Source organism: Heloderma suspectum, chromosome 1 (assembly GCF_057233095.1).
Source record: "Heloderma suspectum isolate Gila_16-S chromosome 1, 16-S_ref, whole genome shotgun sequence".
NCBI classification, from domain to species: domain Eukaryota; kingdom Metazoa; phylum Chordata; class Lepidosauria; order Squamata; family Helodermatidae; genus Heloderma; species Heloderma suspectum.
Window position 1 is genome coordinate 371,293,527 of NC_139458.1, and position 23,597 is coordinate 371,317,123.

General features: G+C 41.0%; 1 protein-coding gene across 3 annotated transcripts in view; it reads right to left on the minus strand.

The window, feature by feature from the left end:
* CEP170 (centrosomal protein 170) overlaps positions 1-23,597 on the minus strand; it is a 142,452-nt gene that overhangs the window by 58,196 nt on the left and 60,659 nt on the right. For all 3 annotated transcript variants that reach the window (XM_084828218.1, XM_084828220.1, XM_084828219.1), the window contains one exon: positions 9,535-9,684. In XM_084828218.1, coding sequence (XP_084684344.1) covers positions 9,535-9,684 — 150 coding nt within the window. The remainder of the gene's footprint in view (positions 1-9,534; positions 9,685-23,597) is intronic.

Sequence of the window (23,597 nt, forward strand, 5' to 3'; positions counted from 1 at the left end):
CATTTGTGTGTGTGTACACACACACACCCCCTTATATGCTCAGTTGAGTGATATTGTGACATGATTTAGCCATCATCGTGTGTTAAATGGTGCCATTCCAACAAGGCTAATGGGGGATGGGTGTCATCTGCTAATGAATTTGTGACTGGAAGGAGGGGTAGCAGATGTTGTGTAGGGATGTCAGTTGGTGTTGCTACATCGGCACTCTTCTGCAACTATTGTCATTTTTCTGACTTTGCTGTTGATTGAGCAAGACATTATCTTCCACACTTTTTGCCCAACTTTGACCACAGAGTGTTCAAAGTGACTGGAGGAGATCTGCAATGTATGGAAGCATCATGGAAAGGTTCCAACACAGAGAATACAAAATGTTTGTAACATGTATGGAATAAATCTTATTTTTTAGACTGCACATAAAAAATGCTGCAACAGGAAGCTAGGAAACACTAGCTTCCTGTTGCAGCAGTGGTGCATCCGGCTGGCTTAACATACTCAGCGGAAGTGCACTGGATACTGCCCCATGGTCTTTCAAATGCCTATTGCACAACATTTTTGTCCATTTAGCCTGCCATCAAACCTATGCAATAATCAGGCAATGCACCATTAGAGTATAATTGTCAGGGCAAATCACCACCCCACTCCTTTTCCACAAGCAGCAACATTCACAGCACCGCCTTTGCCTTTCTCTTGCTGACTCCAAAATGCCTGCCTGTCTGCCTCTCTGATCCAGCAACAGTGCCTGCTGGTAAAGGTGTCAGTGTTGCCCTTTCTCTGCCCACCCTCCTCTTATGCAAGGACTGAGAAGGTGCAATGGGGCTTATGCTTCCTTGGAATGCTGGACATGCAACTTCTGCCTCTGCCTCCTCCACCTCTGTCCTTGGCAACTTTTGTAGCTTCTGTGACTTTGGTATAAATTGAACAGGAAACAAAATACTTTTTAAAGTATCAAATAAGAGTTGTTTATTCTAAACTTTATTTTAAACTCTCCACCTCTTTGCCTGTAATATGGAGGCCTCATCCCCTCAGGAGGGGCTACTATTCCTGCAAATTCCATGCACTTCTGCCCCAAATTTTAAAAGGTGTGTTTGATCTTCCATTATAGCCAATGGGGAAGTAATCCAAGGCGTTTGAAAACAAAGCAAGGCTCTGCCCCAGATCCAAGCCAAAGCATGTCAGACTGAGTTTCTAAGCTGAAGTGACCTACTATCTGAGCCAACGAGTCGAGTTCCAGTTATTTTTTGTTTTTGTTTTTTTGCACAGCCCTACCAGATAATATACCAAAGCCAGCACACTGTAGTTGTAAGCATGTGAAATCCCTAGGAAGGAAGTTCCTGTTATGCCTATGGACTACCTTGCACTGATGATTCTGACCATTCTGACTCCTATCACAACGTGAAAAGGTTCTCTAACCGTGCAATTGAGAAGGAAGATATATCTGATGAGACTAACTTTAAACAGGATATTGTGATTTTGAAATGGAGAAATATATGTATATACACACACACACGTATAATCTAAGATGTAAAAAGTTATATACATTGCAAGAGCAGTATTTCTCTGGAAAATTTAACCTCACTGAAAAAGCATTACACGTAGGTAGTTGAACATGTTTTGTTTTCATTACCTTTGGGTATACACATTTTGTTTAATGCTGTGAAATAAAGAAAATGATCATTTTCTCTTGAAAAAATGTGCAGCTTCAATCATTCTTTAAGAAATTATTCTGAAAAGTCCATGAATTGACTCTCCAACTACATTACCAGGAGTGAAAATGGAGCACACAAACTACTGTAAGATACTGTGGATGTTGCTGCTTGTAGAAAAAGTAGGGGTGGGTAATATTTTGCCCTAGCAATTATACCCCACTAGTGTAATGTCTAATTGTTCCTTAATTTCTGATATGAGATTACATGGAGAAAATCGTGGTGTAGAATATGGAGTTGAAAGACCTTGCTTCAGAGCTCTAGGAGCTTTTTTTCCTTATGAAAAATCTGAAAAACATAATATTTACCCCATGCATGTTATAAAACCAGGAGTGGGCAACGTGTGGCCATCCAGATGTTTTGGCCTACAACTCTCATCAGTCCTAGCCAGCATAGCCAATGGTGTGGGATTATAGGAATTGTAGGTCAAAACATCTGGAGGGCCACAAGTTGCCCACCCATTATAAATACTTTGCACTGTCTATTCGGCGCCCACAAATTATTTCAATACACTACAGATCTCTTCCAGTCATGTTGGACACTTTGATGCTCAAATTGGGTAAAAAGTGTGATACCTATAGTCTCCAACTCTTACACCAATGAGGTACAAAATTCAATTTTAAAAGCTATTCCTTTACATCTGTCTCAACCAAAAACTGCAGGCAATTTTCCAGAGAACATTTAACCCAAGGCCTGGGTGGTTATCGCCTACAAAAAAAAATGCAGACATTACTTAGTCCCTGGGGGGTTGCCACAACATTATTTCTCTAAGAACTTTTTTCTAGTTCTGCATCATAGCCTAATATGATGCTAAATCAACTGCTAGGGATGGGGGGGTGATCCTTATGGGGATTACAGCAGGGAACAAGAGTTTTAAACTTTTCCTCTCCTGCTACAGCCCCAATTAAAATGGCTCCTTTGACAATGCCATTTGCATTGGGAGGAAATCCCTTCATTAGCAGTTGCCAATGTCCAATTTGATCATAAAATCTATGTGATGGCAGAATATTTTCTTTTTATTCAATCATACTAATGGGTCAAGGAAATGGGTTTAAAAGGGTTTTTTAAAGTTTTTTTATAAAGTTGTGCTGCCCTCGTGAACTCACTTCATTCAGATTTTGAAACCTCAATGGATATAGCAACTGGTTTCTACAGGCTAAGTATCCAGAAGATTCTGAGTTATGTGGTATTTCTCCTCTGTACACCTCAGGTCACAGGAGAGGCAATGAAGAAACATAGGATTCAACAATCTTCCCTACTCACCCACAAAGATACAATATGTGTTTAGTGAAACAGACAATGTTGTAAACCCACTTTAGTTCACCTCAAAATCACAACTGATCCAGTTCTTTGCAGTTATTAAAGCCAATTTACTATTCTTCTGGACCTCTCAGCAGCTTTTGATATCATTGACCATGATATCCTTCTGAATAGGCTAAGTAGGAAGCACAGAGCTCCAGTGGTTGTGTTCCTACCTGGAGAGCCAATTCCAGAATGTGTTACTAGGGAACTAATGTCTGGCCCCATGACATTTATGCCTTGCGGTCCTGCAGAGTTCTATCTTGTAAGTCATGATTTTTTAAACATCTACATGAAACTGCTGTGAGAGGTCATCTAGGGATTTGGGATGAGCTGGCAGCAGCATATTGATGACATCCAGCTCTATTTCACTTTTACATCTGATTCAGGAGAGGCAGCAGAACTGCCTGGAATCAATATGCTGGATGATGGCAAATAAACTAAAACTAAATCCAGACAAGTTGGAGCTTTGTGTGATGGTGGTTCATGTGTTCAGTGAGCTGGAGTTCAACCTGTTCTGGAAGGGACTGCAGTCTCCCTAATGGATTAAATTCACATTAGGTTCTCTCCCTAATGGATTAGGTGCATTTGTTCCTAGATCGAGCTTTGTGACTGGAGACGCAAAGAGTGCCTTGCACAAGCTAAGGGTGGTATCCCAGCTGCAACCCCTCCTGACAGAGGCAGTTATCCATTACTGTAATATGATGTATGTAGGGCTGCCTTTGAAGACTGTTCAGAAACTGCAGCCAATTCAGAAAACAGCTGCTAGGTTATTAATTGCAACTGACTGTTTTGAACACATCACACTGCTACTTAAAGAACTTTACTGGCTGCCAATCCTTTTCTGAGTACAATTCAAAGCACTTATGCTTACCTTGGCTTACTAAAGCCCAGGTACCTGAAGGAACACTTGCTCCAGTATCAACCTACCTGTGTACTGGGATAATTTTCAGAGGCTCTCCTCCAGATGCCCAGTATCTAAGGTGAGGTGGTGACGACCAGAGACAGGACTTTCTCAGTTGTTGTACTCCATTTCTGGAACTTGTTCCCCATAGAGGTTCATCTACTGCCATCATCATCTTTTTGGTGCCACTCAAAATGTTTTTATTTTTACAGGCCATTTAATGTATTTCTAGCGTAACATGCTGTTATCTAATTCTTGTATTTTACCTCACTCTTGTAATCTGCCCTTGAATCATCACTGAATTTAAAATGTAAAATAAATATTGCAGTTTAATGATGTGTAGGATTCAGTCTCAGGGCACATTTACACATAGAGATAGATTTGTCACAAAATGCTCTTTGCCTATTCATGTGGAAGAAAATGCATGTGAATTAGAAGTCCTGGCAATTCTATCAGCTCCAACAAAAGGCTGTTTCAATTGCTACAGTGTTTAATCAGGTAGACATAACTTCCAGTTCACACACTACTTCCTTCATGTGATCATAGCCAACACAAGACCTAGAACATCTGTGTGCAGAAATTTCTGTGCCACTGTTTTATGCGTAAACAACCCTCAATATATTTTTCATTGCTAGTTAAATTTCCTGCAAATTTTTGAGGTGTTATCTGTCATTCTGAACCCAATACATTTCATAGCAATAATATAAAACTGTTCTAGGAAGGCTTTCCACTTAAATCGGCTTTTTAAAAATGAGATACTTGTTTAGTAGTACCACCAACTTACATAGGACTACCCCAAGGTATGCAGTGTAAGAATTACCAAATGGCATTTAGATTGCATTCTTACCATTCATTCTCATGACTGCTTATTCCAAATTGAAATCCCCCCAAATAACATTCTATTGTTCACAAAACAAGGAAAAAAGAGGAAAGACTGCAATAAATTATTACCCAATAAAGCAGCCGTTTTTAAAGCCAAAATTCTTTAAAGGTTAATCCTTTTTTCTTTTTTTACATTCTTGAACTATTGGGGAGGGGGTGGGGAATAAGGAAAGTGGGACTTGAAAAGTTTGGGATTTCTCAATATCTTAAGATGGAGCAAGGTTAACCAAGCACCACTAGTAAGTATTCTTACAACATACCCTTGGATAATTTCAGAAGTAAGTTCAGAAGATGTTAACTTTTCAGAAGTTTAAGAACATGATTCCACATATGATGCCCCTTATTCACCTTTTGCGGTTGTTCCAGAGCATAAACAAGAGCTCTCTAAGCTGAACTTATTTAGGTCATCTTATAGGACATATGGAATATGTATGTATGGGTTGCTATGGATATGTTATGGAGTCACTTATTACAGATTCTACAAGACAGGAACATTCTTTAAGTAACTCACTAAGAAAAATTTCAAAATGTGCTCTTATTTAATATTCATAACAAGGGTACTTTTCAAGAAAAATACTTTGTTCCTGGAAGCAAAATGAAGAATATTGAGATATACAAGTAGCATGCTTTGAATGGGCAAAATATTGGAAAATTCAGCAGTGATCTATCAATCACTCATCTGTATGGCTCTTATCCCATCTTTACAGCATTCCAACTACAGGGTTTCAACAAGAAGCTTCCAGCCACTCCTGGTTACAGAAATAAATTGTGAAATATTGAAAATATGATGGCTAAATATTAAGGGTTCAAACATCAAGAAGCAAACCCAAATCATTACAGAAAGCGTTTTTCGGGTTCAACTCACATTTGAGAGCAAGAGTTCCTGAATAGTAATAATCTATGTGTCCAAATGTAGAGTGGTATCTGCTGTGTTATATTCCTACCTGAAATACAAATTTCCCATAGCCCCTACTCATTACATATTTGCGAGAAAGCTGTCTGTGTTAGAGCTAATATTAGAGTCCAGTGGAGCTTTTCCGAGAGGTTCATGGCCTGCTGCAGTCTGGGCTAGGGAAAGAGATGGTGTAACCCTTGTTAGCACACTGTGACAAGTTTGCATGGCATTTTGAAGACAAAGTCTCTCAAATCCATCACGACTTGGACACCATAGAGGTTCCATTAATAGAGGTGTCCAGAGCACCATCTGGTTCAGTTTTATTGGATGAGTTTCAGTTGTTGAGGCTTGAGGATGAAAACAAGGTGCTTGACCAAATCCAGTCAACCACTTCTGTACTTAGCCTTGCCCTCCATGGCTTATTACATCTAATAGGGAGCAGATGTCCAGCTGGGTCCAAGAGGCTGTAAGTTCCTCCTTGGGAGAAGGGGTGGTACTGGCCTCTTTAAAGGATGTGGTAACGAGGCCACTCCTGAAAAAGCCTAACGTGGACCCAGATGAGGTTAACAACTATAGGGCAGTAGCCAACATCCCTTTTCTAGGCAAGGTGCTTGAGCGGGTATTTGTTGGTCAACTTCAGGCACTCTCGAATGAAACTGATTATCTATACCCATTTCAATTGGGCCTCAGGTCTGGTTTTGGAACAGAAACTGCCTTGGTTGCCTGTGGGATGACCTATGCTGAGAGAGGGACAAGGGGAGTGCAACCCTGTTGATTCTCTTGGACCTCTCAGCAGATTTTGATACCATCAGCCATAGCATCCTTCTGGACAGGTTGTCTGGGTTGGAAGTTGGAGGCACAGTGTTGCAGTGGTTCTGCTACTACTGGATGGCCAACTCCAGAAGGTGGTGCTGGGGGATTATTGCTCTGTGCTATGGCAGCTATGCTATAGTGTTCCACAGGGCTCTATTCTATCTCACATGCTGTTCAACACCTACATTTTAATACAATTTAATAACCTACAATTACTGGGGGAGGTCATCTGGATGTGTGGGCTGAAGTGTCATCAACATGCGGATGACACCCAGCTGCACCTCTCTTTTTCATCAAATCCAGGTGAGGCAGTGGCTGTTCTGAATCAGTGCCTGGGCATGGTAATGGACTGGATGAGGGCCAATAAACTGAAACTCAATCCAGACAAGACAGAGGTACACTTAATGGATGGTTCACCTGCCCAGCTAAGTGATGTTCAACCTGTTCTGGAGGCGGTTGCACTCTCCCTAAAGGATCAGGTTCAGAGTTGATCCAGTATTATCACTAGACAGGTGGACTCAGTGGCATGGAACACATTTTATCAGCTTAGGCTGATATACCAACTACATTCTTATCTGGACAGAGATAGCCTAGCTGCAGTTATCCATGCCCTGTTAAGATCTCATCTGGATTACTGCAATGCATTATATGTGTGTCCAGAAAGTTTACCTGGTCTAAAATAGGGCAGTGAGATTGTAAATGGAGACTGGCCAATGTGATCATGTTATGCCAGTACTTTTCCATCTGCACTAGCTGCCAGTCCATTTCCAGGCCCAATTCAAAGTGCTGGTATTAGTATTCAAAGCTCTAAATGGCTTGGGGTCAGGGTACCTGAGGGACTGTCTCCTCCCATATATATTAGCCTGGACCTTAAGATTGTCTTCAGCAGTCTTTCACCAGGAGCCCCTGCCAAATAAAGTGAGGTGGGTGACTAAAAAGAGAAGGCCTTTTCTGTTGTGGCACCCCAGTTGTGGAATGAGCTCCCCAGAGGGGCTTGCCTGGCACCTATGTTGTGACCTTTTCGGTGCTAAGTGAAGACCTGCTTATTTTCCCAGGCATGTCTTTCAGTTTCTGTATTTTAAATCTTTGCACTACTGCTAGGTTTTCTTTTTCTTTTGTTTATAAAAATAAATCTCTCAGTACACTGAGAGATGTTCATAAAATACAATTTATGAAGATGTATTTTGATAGAACAGCAGCAGTCTCTTGGGTTACATGGATAAATTTGTTCTGAGTATAGGCTGGAATTCTGGTTTGAAAAGGTTGGTGTCATGATGGTTTGTTTTTTTACTTGGTTCACAGCGCCACTTCAAAACACTGAAAATCCTTATTCTTTGTTATCTTTTAATGAACTTGACCCATGCAATACCTTTAAAAATAAGAAAAGCAAAGAGAGGCAGATACTGCTTTGAGGTTCAAATATAAAAAACTATGCTGAATATGAAGATAAAGAAACAGATCCCATATAGCTTTATTACAGGCTCTGGAAGAGAAGATAATAGGATGAGATTCAGCTTCAGGTGACAAAAATAAGAGTATAAGCAAGGTAAGAACAATGGTGTATTAGGATACTAGTGTCATTTCTTTCTGTAGATAGCTTATGGAATAATTTTAGAATGAAGGACCAAAGGAAAAATAATAGTGAGAGAAAGGAGGGACCCAGTAGCGCAATTCAAAAGCACTGAAAATGGGGGGGGGGGAGCTAAAGGAGTAAGTGCACCAATGGGGCGGGGGCATCAGTCCAAAAGCAAGAGGATCACATTGCCAAGAGGAAGATATTGCAAGATATTGGTGCACTTACCCCTTCGGCTCCCCACCCCCATTTTCAGTGCTTCTGAATTGCGCTACTGGGTCCCTTCTTTCTCTCACTATTATTTCTTCCCCAGTCCTGTGTGCAGAACTGTACGGAAATTAGCCTATATCCAACCTTGTATTCTCAATTTCCTTGTGTGTTACCTACTCCACTTCCCAACTCCCTTGGACAGATGACACATACAAGGAAATTGACCAGGCAAAACTACATGTATCGGACAGCTGTAAGTGCACACTTGCAAAAGACCAACAAAAATGTTTAAAAAGTTACGACCCCAATTGTGCATTTTGGGGGCTCTGAAAAATAAAAAATAAAAAGCTGGGGAATTTAAGGGGGTAGCAATTGGAGTGGGGAGGGAGAGACAAGGTGGGTTTTGCTGCAAAGTCCCCTGGGATGCGTGCCAGAGCTGGCTGGAGGACTGAGCATGAGAACAAGCCACGGCAAGCCCAATTGTCTACTGGGTGTACTGCGTGTTGTTCTGTGAACAACCAGCCCACCACGGCTTATTCACAGGGTGGCTCAGTGTGATGCATAAACCTGCCCACTGACTGAACCACAGATTAGCAAATACAATCTATTGTTTGGAGTGGGCATGGTTGGAAGGGTTTTTGGTGTGCGAGTTTTGTTTTGAGGTGCATCTGAGCTCTTTCCATGAAGCTGTAAAACATTAGTAAAAACTGCCAAAAGTTGACAGAGAGGTTTCTTAAGAGTTACAGCAGAAATGTCTATCATACTGATACCTAAGCAATGCCTTTCCAGAAGCAGTGAACTATATCTTTCCATCTGGAAACCTTTCATCTGAGCTCAGATTCTGGAAACTCTTTCCTTTGACTTGGAAATTTCAGAATTTTTCTTGATAAACTACAGCAAACAATGCTGTAGTATTTATATTTTCCTTAGTTGCCCAATATAACGAATGTTGGTCTGTTTTGTGTATAACAAGTGCAGCATGTGCACAGTTGCATACATAAATGAAGTTCTTGCACAGTAGAACATGCTATGCAATATGTGCAAACAGACCAGGAAAAAAGGTTGCAAGGGGTCATGGTTTTTCAAGTGCTAAGAGAAGAGATAAGCTCTAATAAAGAAACCAGAGATATAAAAGATATATATAGAAATTAGTTAATACAAGCTGCACTTGCTAGCTACTTAACACTGACTACATTAAGGTCCTCTCCCTTATTGGAAGAAAAAAGAAGAAGACCCATCAAAAATTGAATTCTACCTCTGTGTCAAGATATCCAGTTGTACTCAGTGGTCTTTTTTCTTCCAGCACTACTGTAGCAGAATTTATAGCCCAATCTTTTACTAAATCTTTCTGGCTCTCGTTGATAACAGGCCTATTATAATCCTGGCTGTCATCCAGTCCAAAAACCTGAAAATAAAACAAATCATCACACACATTAACTCAAAGTCTTCCTGATCATATTCAGTTTGAATGTATGGGTGGTGCCACTACCAAATCAGTACGCCAGTTTTTTAAAAGCTTTAATAGCTTATTCTGACTTGTAAATCTTGTCAACAAAATGCTATCAAAAATGAAAGTTTTGTGAGCAGAACTGATATGTTCCAGTCCTGGGGAAGGTTCAAAGAAATTAGCTAATTATATTTTCCTAATGCTGGACTAATCTGAATATTAAAGGAATGGTCTAGCCTTAAAAATAAAAATACCTTCAAATTATTCCAATCACTAGTTTTGTAGTGTGTGTATGTGTGTGTGTGTGTGTCTGTATGCATGCATGCATGCATGCTGCAAAGACAGTAATGAGAATAATGCTTGAATATATGAAGATATGTGTATTTATTGCAAGCACTGTATTGATTATAAAAGAATCTACTTGGGTGTAGGAGAAATGTCACCAATCTAGATACATTTCCATAATGTGCAGATTTCCATAAGGAGCACAATAGAAATATTCATAACACATGGGGGGGTAAGCGTGTGCATGTCTGGCATGAATGCAGCAAAGCAAAGCTAGCCCACAATGTGGGGGCTAGCATTCAGAGAAAATGCAAAACCAATGGCAATTTACAAGGGACAATAACCCTACCACTCCTAAAGCTAGTATGACATGATGCTGAAGCCAGCTGGACAACCTGGATCTGAATATATTCCTTCTGTACTGTGATGAATGTAGCTAAAGTACTAATATTCTTGAATTCTAATCTCAACAGCAAAATGTGGCATCAGTTTTTGTGGCAGCCAGAGTAGGTAAGAACAGCTCCTTTACATAGACCCAATTTATATCACGTATCATTATTACATTAACCCTACTGTGTGTGTGTGTTAATGAAGTCCTATTTTCTTTCTTTTCTGCTGTCTCTGATTTACAAAAAAAAAGTAGTTTACAAAAGCAACTAACAGCAATCATATGAGGTGGGTGAAGAATATGTATATAGCTGCCTTGAGTGCCATTTTTGGTGGAAAGGAGGGTACAAGGAAAGTAAGTAAGTAAATAAATAAAAACAAAAACAAATAGTATGTGGCTAAGGAACCATCTCTTCCTCTTCTTAAGCCCTGCTAGCTCACTGAGAAGGATTTTCTCCACCTACCACCATTTTCTTTTTATTTTTCTTACCATTGACACCAATGGGATGGAAATCACTATGCCACGTCCAGGGCTGGCATAGTATTTATCCCTTGTCAGGGGAATGAGGAGCTTTGAATCGTTTCCAAGGCATTTCTGAGGGTGGGGATGCTCAGTGCTGCCCAGTTTGCAGAGTGGCACTTCTGCAATATTCTTCAGCCTGTTGGATTACAGGCTGCAGGATACTGCAGTAAATGGTACGTGGTAAATCATACATATAGCCTATATGTACGATTTAGCCATATTATCTGGGTTGCTCTGATCACCTCACTCTGTCTCTGGCACTAGCTTCCTCTATCCAGCTCAAGCCTGTGTTGTTCTTTAAAGGCCTATTCATACATTATCCATGTGTAGAAGGTACAGACGGATAACAGGTGGTGGTGCAGGTGCTCATGCATGTGGACACACCTTTGAAGACATCTGTGTTCGATGTGTAAACACATGAAGAGAGGGAGGGCCAGCATACCATGTTCGGGGAGGGGCCAGGAGGCCCGGGCTCCACTATTCTCCATGCATTGCGTTTGTGTGTGGAGGTAACATGCATTATCTCATTTCTTCTTATATTCTTCTTTCAGTTTCCCTGTAGCCATGAAATTAAAAGATGCTTGGGAGGAAAGCTATGGCAAACCTAGAAACCATAGTAAGAAGCAGAGACATCACCTTGCCAACCAAGGTCCATATAATCAAACCTATGGTTTTCCCAGCAGTAATGTATGGCTGTGAGAGCTGGACTATAAAGAAGGCTGAGCGCCGAAGAATCGATGCTTTCGAACTGTGGTGCTGGAGAAGACTCCCCTGGACTGCAAGGAGGTCCAGTCAGTCAATCCTAAAGGAAATGAACCCTGACTGCTCATTGGAAGGACAGATGCTGAAGCTGAAGCTCAAATATTTTGGCCACCTAATGAGAAGAGAAAACTTCCTGGAAAAGGCCCTGATGCTGGGAAAGATTGAAAGCAAAAGGAGAAGGGGACGGCAGAGGATGAGATGGCTAGATAGCATCACCGAAGCAATGAATATGAACTTGAGCACACTCCGGGAGAGAGTGGAGGACAGGAAGGTCTGGCGTGCCATGGTCCATGGGGTCACGACGAGTTGGACACGACTTAACGACTGAACAACGACAACCTCCATCTCTCTACTTTTCTGCCACCAGTCTTCTTAGCTGCCTCTTAAATTGGAATGACCCCTCCCACAGACTTATATTGATTGATTTTAAAGATATATTTATTCATATAATCTTTGATAACAATTTGTACACTATTATTTTATGAATGAAGAGCAAATACCAAAATAACTTCTGTTATATAGATTCAAATATTTCTCACATAATCATTTCATACTTAAAATGCACACAACATGTACTACTAAGCATTTTCACACAAAGTTTGTGTATAACTAATGCAGTAATATCCTGTTAAATGAAGATGATTTGTCTGTTTTGCCTGTGAAAGGATCAGCATATCAGTTTGAAGCCCCCATATAGTAAGAGTGAAATGCGGGGAATGCTTTCCTTTTTAAAACAAAAACAACAAAAACAGCTCACCTCCTCACCCTGATCCCCAATATCACAAACTGTTTTTCAAACTCACCGAGGTACTGAAATAAGCTTGCCATGTGGCTTATGGGATTGTTTGAGAAAAACAAATATACAAAATTTCCTTGAGCTCATGGAATTAGTTGCATGGTTCTTTTGATTCTGGCCACCATTGTTAGTGGATTCTAACTCAATGCCATAAATTATTTTGCTATAATCAGGGTGAAAAGATGCATTTAGTAAAAAGTACCTGCTCTTGATTATTCACCTTGGGAAGGAATCTTGAAATTCTTAAAGGGGAACGAAGATTATTGACTACAATGCCTTAAACAAAGAAACCTCTTTTACTGAAGTAAACTCCAATTATGATCAATTTGAAAAATCCACATATTTAACCTGTGAAAATAGCATCAACCACTCTAACTTATTAATACCTTTTTGTTATAAGCCTATGGAGATTTGTTGTGCCATAAGAAGCACTGGTAAAGTGCTTCTTATATGCTATGGGCTGGATCTAACAAACAGTACATTTAGTTCCATCTGCCTAACAGGTATTTAAGATCCCTGTTTCAAAATATGTTTGCCATTTGACATGGAGGGGCTACTGTTCAAGAAACAGAAGGAAGCATCAAAAGCAGTTTGATATGACATGGAGATCTGTCACAAGAAAGAAAGGGAAATATGCCTAAAGTAGCACTTTGGGTCCCAGTCTGCATTCCGATTATGCATGTGTATAATTCCAGATTTCAACTAGGTCTGAAGCCTTCCTCAGTTGCTGAACACAGGCTCTGGAACTCCTTTCCTGAGGAAAGCTTGCCATGCCCCCTCATTAATGGCTTTTCACTGCATGGTAAAAACCTTCACTTTTACGGAGGCCTTTGGATTTGTTTGAACTCTGCTTATTACTGTTTTAACTGGGTGCTCTGGAATGTTATTTTTATTCTGCCTTACATTGTTGTTGTTTATTCGTTCAGTCACTTCCGACTCTTCGTGACTTCATGGACCAGCCCACGCCAGAGCTTCCTGTTGGCCGTCGCCACCCGCAGCTCCCCCAAGCTCGAGTCCGTTACCTCCAGAATATAATCCATCCATCTTGCCCTTGGTCGGCCCCTCTTCCTTTTGCCTTCCACTTTCCCTAGCATCTGCATCTTCTCCAGGGTATCCTGTCCTCTCACTATGTGGCCAAAGTACTTCAGTTTTGCCTTTAATATCATTTCCTCAAGTGAGCAGCCTGGCTTTATTTCCTGGAGTGTGGACTGGTTTGATCTTCTTGCAGTCCAAGGCACTCTCAGAATTTTCCTCCAACACCACAGTTCAAAAGCATCTATCTTCCTTCGCTCAGCCTTCCTTATGGTCCAGATCTCACAGCCATAGGTTACTATGGGGAATACCATTGCTTTAACTATGCAGACCTTTGTTGTTAGCGTGATGTCTCTGCTCTTAACTATTTTATCAAGATTTGTCATTGTTCTCCTCCCAAGAAGTAAACGTCTTCTGATTTCCTGGCTGCAGTCAGCGTCTGCAGTAATCTTTGCACCTAGAAATTAGGGATGGCAGAGAATTCCGCCACGGATCTCGGGGAGGCCGAATGCCAGTGCATTCGGCCCCCCGAAATCTGTGGCGGAACGGCCAGCCCCCCCCTGCAGATTCCCCCCTGGACAAGACTTACCTGGGGCGGATCTTCCGGGCGGCGGCAGCTGCTGGTCTTCTGACCGGCCGCCGCCGCCATTTGCAGGTTTTGTTTTTTTTTACACAGACGTGATAGGCTACGTAAAAACTTACGTAGCCTAAAACAACTGGGTAAAAAAAAAAAAAAGCTACGCAAATGGCGGCAGCTATGGCTGCCGGCATTTGCGTTCCTTATTTTGGGCCGTCTTACTCTACGTAAATAATTACGTAGACTAAGATGGCGAGAATAAGGGGAATGCAAATAGCGTCCGCTACGCTATTTGCGTTCTCCTTATTTTCGCTGTCATAGTCTACGTAAATATTTACGTAGATTAAGACGGCCAAAAAGAAGGAATGCAAATGGCGGCGGCCGGAGCTGCCGCCATTTGTGTACATGGGTTTTGTTTTTTTACCCAGAGCCCTCCGCGGCCGGAAATCCGGCTGCGGACGGCTCTGGCCTGGCTGGGCCTGACCGGCTGCTCCGCGGAGCTGCTGCGGAGCACAGCCGGCCGCGGAGGATTCCGGGGGGGAGGAACGGAGCACCTCCCCCCCCGGCCAGGATTCCAGGGGGAGGGATGGAACGTCTCCCCCCCCACCATCAGCATAATCCGCGAAGGTAAGTGATTTTCGTACATCACTACTAGAAATACAAAGTCTGTCACTACCTCCATGTTTTCTCCCTCTATTTGCCAGTTATCAATCAAGCTGGTTGCCATAATCTTGGTTTTTTTGAGGTTTAACTGCAACCCAGCTTTTGCACTTTCTTCTTTCATCTTCGTCATAAGGTTCCTCAGCTCCTCCTCACTTTAAGCCATCTGCCTTACATTACTGGGTGGTATTGGAGTTTTTATTTTGATGTTGTGAGCTGCCTTAAAGTCAGAGGAAAGGCAGCTAAAAATATCTGAAATAAATACCTGAGTGGTTATGCCCATTATTGTCAGGGTGGACACTGAGCCCATAGAATCCCAGAGTAGTTCTGATTCTGAGGAAGAGCAGTTGCTCCTGGGAGAGGAGCGCGCTCCTCTTTCCCAGGGCCAACAGCTGACGGAGATTCCTCCCACCGGCATTCCTAGATTAGATAGCATTCCAGGGAGTGACTGAGCGCGGGAAGCAGACTTGGTGGACACGTGACGCTGAGAGCGGCGCCAAATGGAGGGCGCAGAAAGGAGGTGTAGTGCCCGGTTGGTGCACAAACAACGGCTGCGCCCAGAGGATCCAAGGGAAAAGGGGAGGAACTCTCCCTAGTCCTTAAGTTCAGGGGTCTGCCAGTAATTCCCTTTCAAATGGGGACCAACTGTTCCAACTTAGGGCACAGGTACTCTGCTGCTCATATCTAGTTGCTACCTGTAGAGTTGTTAAGTTGTAAAAGAAGAATAAAGCTTTGAAAGGAATCCCTTTGTCTGTGTCTGGACTTGGCTACTGGATTAGACTGAGAGAGGCCTCCAAGGAGCCCTTGACAATTATTTGAATGACGTAAGATGAGATTCCAGGTCAAACCCCAGCAATTTTAGCATGTTTAACCTGGCCCCTTGTTGGCCCTAACCGGTTCTTTCCTGATGCTAACCTGGGCAGCACTGGAAGGCACCAATTCATCTTTTTAAGACCCCCTGGGTTGACAGGTCATTAACCTTGCTTCGTAAACTGCATTAGATTGCAGACAAGTGCCTCTGGCTATCTTTTGGTCCACTGTAGCTTGTCCCTGCTGACCCTACTCCTGGCAGCTTTCCTGGAATGGCTCTGCTTGCTGTAACAGTAGTTTGCTGTGCTATCTTAGTACTTCAGTTCAGTTATCATCCTGTAGGGGCTTTCACAGACTGTAGTAGACATCAGCTCAGACTTGCTTAATGATACTTATTCTGGTTTTATGGAAAAGCACAAGACTTCACGCCAGAATAATCTACTATTTTCCCCCCAAAGTGTGAAGAAAGGATAACTGATACATCCTCATTCAATCTATTAAATGCATTTCCAGAAATGAAAGCTAAATGGTGTTCTTCAAGAGTTCTCAGGCAACTAAGGAGAACTATTACCATATTTTGTTACTCTGCTTGGGACTCACCTATCTATCCTACTACCTGATGCAGATGTGAAACCCAATTTGCTGTTTTATTCTGCAGCATTTGACTACTTGCCTGTCATACTGATATGGTCTTACCGGCAGATTTTGATGTACAGCTTAGGAAAACTAGTTGCATTTAAACAATATTTGATGTTCATGAATGCCTAGCACATACAGTTACTACAACACCCTGTCACCTTCACAAAATGTACTAAATTGAATGGTGAAGTATTGGTGATGCTGCAACAGATTATATACATTAACCAAGACCTCCATCTGTAGTTCTTTAGTGTGACAGTATTAATAATGTAAAACCAGGTTTTCACGGTTAGCACACTTGGGAGAATCTCTGACCGCCCTCCCCAACTCCAAATATAATGGGGCTGCTGAAACTGTAGAGATCTACTGCACATTAAAGTATTATTTCTTCCAGTAATCATGCAGTATCACTTAATAAAGCTTAAAGCCTTTGATTGTGTGGATCACAACAAACTGTGGCAAATTCTTAAAGTGATGGGAGTACCAGACCACCTTACCTGTCTCCTGAGAAACCTGTACGAGGGTCAAGAAGCAACAGTAAGAACCAGACATGGAACAACCGATTGGTTCAAAATTGGGAAAGGAGTACGACAAGGCTGCATATTGTCACCCTGCTTATTTAACTTATATGCAGAGTACATCATGAGAAATGCCGGGTTGGATGAATCAGAGGTCGGAATTAAGATTGCTGGGAGAATTATCAACAACCTCCGATATGCAGACGATACCACCCTAATGGCAGAAAGCGAAGAGGAACTCAAGAGCCTCTTGTTGAGGGTGAAGGAGGAGAGTGCAAAAGCTGGTTTGAAACTCAGCATTAAAAAAACGAAGATCATGGCATCTGGCCCCATCACTTCCTGGCATATAGAAGGGGAAGAAATGGAAGCAGTGACAGATTTTACTTTCTTGGGCTCCAAGATCACCGCAGACGGTGACTGTAGCCATGAAATTAAAAGACGCTTGCTCCTTGGGAGGAAAGCTATGGCCAACCTAGACAGCATAGTCAGAAGCAGAGACATCACCTTGCCGACAAAGGTCCGTCTAATCAAAGCTATGGTTTTCCCAGTAGTAATGTATGGCTGTGAGAGCTGGACTATAAGGAAGGCTGAGCGCCGAAGAATTGATGCTTTCGAACTGTGGTGCTGGAGAAGACTCTTACGAGTGCCCTGGACTGCAAGGAGGTCAAATCAGTCCATCCTAAAGGAAATCAACCCTGAGTGCTCATTGGAAGGACAGATACTGAAGCTGAAGCTCCAATATTTTGGCCACCTAATGCGAAGAGAAAACTCCCTGGAAAAGACCCTGATGCTGGGAAAGACTGAAGGCAAAAGGAGAAGGGGACGGCAGAGGATGAGATGGCTAGATAGCATCACGGATGCAGTGAATATGAACTTGAGCACGCTCCGGGAGAGAGCGCAGGACAGGAAGGCCTGGCGTGCTATGGTCCATGGGGTCACGAAGAGTCGGACACGACTGAACGACTGAACAACAACAACAACAACAATAATGTATCCCTTATTGATATGCACAATTTCAATTCTAGTTATTGAAAGTTGTGCACAGTCATAGTTTATTTAATTTATATCCCATCTTTCTTCCATGGAACTCAGAGTGCAGTGCATGGGGCTCCCAAGCAGTCTCCCATCTAGGCACTGAATAGATTCAGACTGGCTTCATTGTAACAAGGTTGCTATGTTGATGCCCTGGGACCATCACCACCCTAGCTCTTTAGCATGTTAGTAATACTGTTGCACATTCTAGTAATAGCTGCACCTGATTTGTGCTCCATTGGCCATCTTATTTATACATTTAATTTATATCTCACCTTTCTGTCAAAGAATTGCACTCAAGGTAGCTATCAGTGAAAACAAAATTAAAACAAAATCTTAATTAAAACATAGCATAAGAACAAATACATTAAAAACACAATTAAAACACAACTACCAAAGAAATACGCAGGCCAAAGAAATTTTTTAAAAAAAACCTTCAGTAGCAGACCAGCTTATAAGCCAAAGGCCTGCCTGAATAAAAATGTCTTTGCCTGCTGGCAGAAGGACAACAGTTAACCTAGCCTCCCTCAGCAGAAAACTACACAGCCTGGGAGCAGACACTGAGAAGGCCCTCTCTTACCTCCCCACTAAACACGCCTCCAATGGTGGTGGGTACTGAGAGACATACCTGGGTAGCTTTGTATGGAAGAAGATGGTCTTTTAGGTAGTCTCCTCCCAAGCCATACAGGATTTTAAAGCTCATAAGCAGCACTTTGAATAGTGCCCAGAAACAGACCCACTGCCTTATCATGCATAGCTGAAGCAAACAGCAAATAACTTCATGTTTGTAAGCCTTTGTCTACTGCACAGCTCCTTGCCAACTTATCTGGGCTGATTTCAACTGCATCGGTTAAAGAGGGAAGTTCCACCTCTGCACCCCATCCCATGTTTCAGAAGCACCTATGGCTCTGGTTAATGGCAAATGTTTAAAAGTAACACACAGCAAATGTTGTTAATACATTACAGTTCAGTCCAAGAACAGGTCCATGACACTTTCATCCCCCCTCTCCCCCACAAAACCTAGAATGGTACTTCAATTTACTTTACTACATCTCAAAATACATTTATAAACAGCTATTGTAAGCTTAACTTTTTGTAAAGAACCAATTAATTCCTCCAACAACGTAGGAGGAATCATCTCATTACTGGTGGCCCATAAATATACACTAGAAGATGCTGTAACTGAAAATATTGCCACTCAGATGATAAATGATATCTAAGCTGCAATATTGAGAATGGTAAAAAAAAAAAACTTCATTCAACCCTATTAACTGATCTAAAGTATAAACTCCACCATCAGCCCAGTTCTTCCACAAAAAAGTCTGCCTTTCTGTTTTCAAATCAGCTTTCCCCCATAAATTAAATAAAGTTAATTTCGCATGAGACTATCGCTCTCACATTCAGAATGTTAGAGATGGATGAAATAGAGCATTAGAATGTTCTATACAGCCTAACCAATGGAAAGTTGCCCTAGCTTCCAACAAAATGGAAGTTTCATGTATATTGGACACCTCAGTGGATTGTAAAGAAGAAGTTAGTATCTGCATTTAAGCTAGAATTTCTGCTCATCTAGCAGAGGCTTCAAGGATCAGGAGGGAAGGAAGCTGGGCCGGCCATAGGATTTGTCGTATGGCTGCCGACTTGGTCTCCTCCCCTCTGCAGCCCCGGAAACACCCCCTTTCCACTGGCTCCATGCTCAGCTATGGGGGGGGGGGCAGAGAGTGTGGTTTCCTGGCTCTAAGGTCAGAGCCATCTTTCTGACTTCAGAGCCAGGAAACTGAACAAACCTATGTCCCCTAGACACTGTCTAGGGGGCACAGGATTTCTCTCTAACTCCGCTAGATGCTGCTGATGTAACGTGGATCACTGAGGCCATGATGTAGGCATGCACTATGGGGGTTTCTTTCTGGTTGGAAGGTATTTCTCATATAAACTTTGTTCTTGAAAAATCTGTTATAATTGTGAATGCTTGTGTGCTTTTAAATTATATTCCTGTGACAAAGGGATTAACAGACAGACAGCAAAAATGGATTTTGAGAGCCCTCACAGTTGCAAAGAAACTCATCCTTCAAGCTTGGAAGGATAAATACCCACCATCTATCATTCAGTGGTCTGAAAATCTTACTGCTCTCTTTACATTTGAACACATATGCTATAGTTGTCAATCTCATTTGGATGCTTATTTAGATATATGTCCATATATCTAAATTAGGGCGCAATCCTATCCATGTTTAGATCCTATGCTTTTCTCTGTCTAAACACACATAGGATTGTGCCCTTAATTAATTATATTAATGTATATATTTGAAACAAAACCTGTATTAATGTATATATTTGAAACAAAACTGTTGATTTTTTGTTTTATTTTTATTTCTTCTTTTATTAATGGTGTTGTGAACAATTACTGTGAATAGATTTTTTTTCTGTTTCATTGTTGAAACATTTTTCCTCTTTTTTTGTTATATTGTAAAAAAGAAAAGAAAAAAAGAACAGTACTTTTATCAAGGTTCCAGGCTGAATAAAGTATCTGTTGGTCCTTTTCCATAGTCTATAGAGACTGAAGCACTCTCATTGGGGAGAAATCTTCAAACCTGATCAGTTATATCCACTGAAATACTGGCATTTTATCTTAATGTATTATGTTATGTACCTTAATTATGTACCTTAAGATCATCCTCAGCAGCCCTTCTCCGTGAGCCCCTGACAAAGAAAGTGAGGCGGGTGGCTACTAGGAGAAGGGCTTTTTCTGCTGTGGCACTCCGGCTGTGGAATGAGCTCCCTAGTTAGGTTTGCCTGGCACCTACATTGTACTCCTTCCAGTGCCAGGTGAAGACCTTTTTATTTTCCCAGGCATTTTAGCATTTTAGCTTTCTAGACTTTTAGCTTTGCTGTTTTAAATCTGTATTTTAAATTCCTGCACTGCTGCTAAGTTTTATTGTGGTTGTATTGTTATATTGTGGTTTTAATGTTCTATATATTTTATATTATTTTATTGTGTGTCGTTTGGTTTTAATTTCTGTGAACCGCCCAGAGAGCTTCGGCTATTGGACGGTATAGAAATAAACAAACAAACAAACAAACAAAATGTTCTATTAAAGCACATAATGCATCATAAGACTGAATGTATTATGTAAAGTGTAATTTCAGAAATACATTGATCTCCCCTACTGAAACATCAAAAATGTATTTGCTTAATATGTAGATTATTCATTTCATACACATGTTTCATTAAGGCTCTAGGGTAGTATCCAACTGTGCTCATGTATTTGCAGGAGTGACCACTCATGCAACAGGACCTTCGCAGTTCTAAAAATAACCTGAAATGATAAGAAACACTCATTTCCAGGGTTATTTTTCAAAGTGTGAAAGCCCTGTTGTACAAGCAGTCGCCCCTGGGAGCACAACAGAACCAGCAGAGGGAGAGCGCTGGATACTGCCCCTAGAATCCTTAAATTGTTTTCACATTAGTATTTTACACCAACTGTTATGGAACTTCCAGAAACCACTGAATTCTCAGCTGAAAGCACCCCTCCCTCCAGCTCCCAACTGCCATCACTGAGGCCATCAGCAGCTATTGTGCTTAGATCCAGCTCCATGACATGTTTACTTACTTTGTAACTAAGAATAGGGTTTACTTTGCCCATCCTTCCTCTATTATTTCTGATCTTTGCAAGCTTTTCAGCTGAAGAGCTTTAAATAAATGAATTCTTATCAATAAGACACAACTTAATGATCTCAAGATTTTTTGAAAAGTAGTTCTATAATAAAGCATACAATTAAATACATTTAAATGACCGATTTCCATTGTAAATATGCCTGTTTATGTGCCACCTTCAACTGCATTTTTTGTGTGAGGTCCCCCTCTGTCTCAACAATACTGTGGAATCCTGCTCTGAATTCTGTTACACTCCAGAGCAGCACTAGAGAAGCTGTTTGGGGACATGTCATACTCTTAAGAACATGCAAAACTAATCAGCAATTTGGAGGGATCACAGCATATACTTATACTTCTCAAGGTGATAAAGATGAGAAAAGTGGTACAGAAATGCAGGATGAATTAACCAGCAAAGTGTAGCAAGTAATTTCTCTCTAGCCTGCAGAAATTTTTCAGCAGGACCGTTACAAGCAGCAAGACTACACAAAGCAATAGCACTCTGGGAAACGAAGCCTGGCTGTGTAGGAAGACTGTGAAACGCAGGCTTTTCGCTTACCATATTCCTACTTACTTAAGATAGGTAACAACTGGCAAGAAGCCAAAGGAAAAACTGCACTTGCCTTTCCTTCCACCAGTAAAGCAGCTTTGCTGTGCTACATCTCCTTGACAGAGCAGCTTTCATATTCTTCTGCTCTGATTTCCGACCCAAGAATAGTGACAGAGAGCAACAAACACTGTGTTGGCATTAAGGCCAACAGAGAAAGAGTACAGTGCTGGGTAATTTCAGTTGGGGAACACAGTGCAACAGTCTCAGTACAGACCCTTCTACTTCCTTGTTCAACTCTCTTATTTCTATCCTCAGTCATCTAGATTCAGACTGATTGCGTTCAGAGACAAAATATAGATAGATCCTTCATGATTTTAGTATTTTTATCATCCCTCCCCCAATTTCCTTAAAAATTATTTCATGCATTTAGCATTTATGAAATACATTTTTGCTCTGGGAACAATCTGAGGTCTTCACACCAAGATGAACATGTAAAAATCAGTCACATACAGTGCTAAGGGGCTGGGTGAACACCTCTGTTTCAGACAGTAAGCTGTGAGGGCCACTTCTTACTTCCCACTTTGACTAAGTATATATACCTGTATACAAAATACACACTCCTCACTTCAGTCGAAGATGGTGTTTGTACATTTAAATTGCTGGTTTTCCTAATAAAATTATAAAACTTTGGTTTTACATACTGCTTTTAAACGTTTAAAAGTCTTATACTTTTATAATACAATAGGTTTTATCATGTTCTATTTTATGGTTTTAATTGTTGTCAACTGTGAAATGCCCAGAGAGCTTCAGCTGTTGGGCAGTATAGAAATGTAATTAATTATTATTATTATATTATTGTATTATATTATTATTATATTATTATATTATTCTCAGCTCATTTGGTATATGATACTGAGAAATAAAGTGACTGAAACAAGAGTGCACTATCCACAGCTGATACAAGGCATGCTTGATTTGTGCTGGTTATCTGAACCCAAGTACAAAATGAACCCAAGATGTTGCCTGAGCCAGAGGGGCCAGGCGTGCCTCTTCATTCAGTTCGAGATTTTATTCCATCCGACAATTATGGAGAGAATTACATTTTGACATAAAATATGTAACACAGATAATTGTAACAACAACAAAATGTACCATGTTGGTTGTCATTATGAAACGTGTACTTTTCAGTTCTAGATTTTGACATACAGCAAAGAGTTGCTAATCTTATGAGAAATGATTTAAAAAATCATGTTATTTCACATATACTTTTTATGCATCTTTTACCATCAATATTCCAGAATATCCATTCTCAAAGGGAAAAATCCTTCTACCTGACATAATCTATCACAGTATTTTCACAAAATGAAGAATCCTTTTTGTATTTCATATTATTTCACAGTAGCCGGAATCTGATAGTTTCTTGAATAATGGGTATTTCAGTTAGCATGACCTGAGTACATGCCTGAAGTGACAGGCTCAGGGTTTGATCCAAAATAAGATGGAGTAATTAATTTAAAAACAGAAACAAAATATCTACAGATCTAATTCAAGTTCAAATTCTATGAATCTGAAAAGGAGCCCATTTTCCAAGCCCTAAATCTGCTTTGGTTGTTGGAAAATAAAAGATTAAAGTTTAAGTGTAATTTCA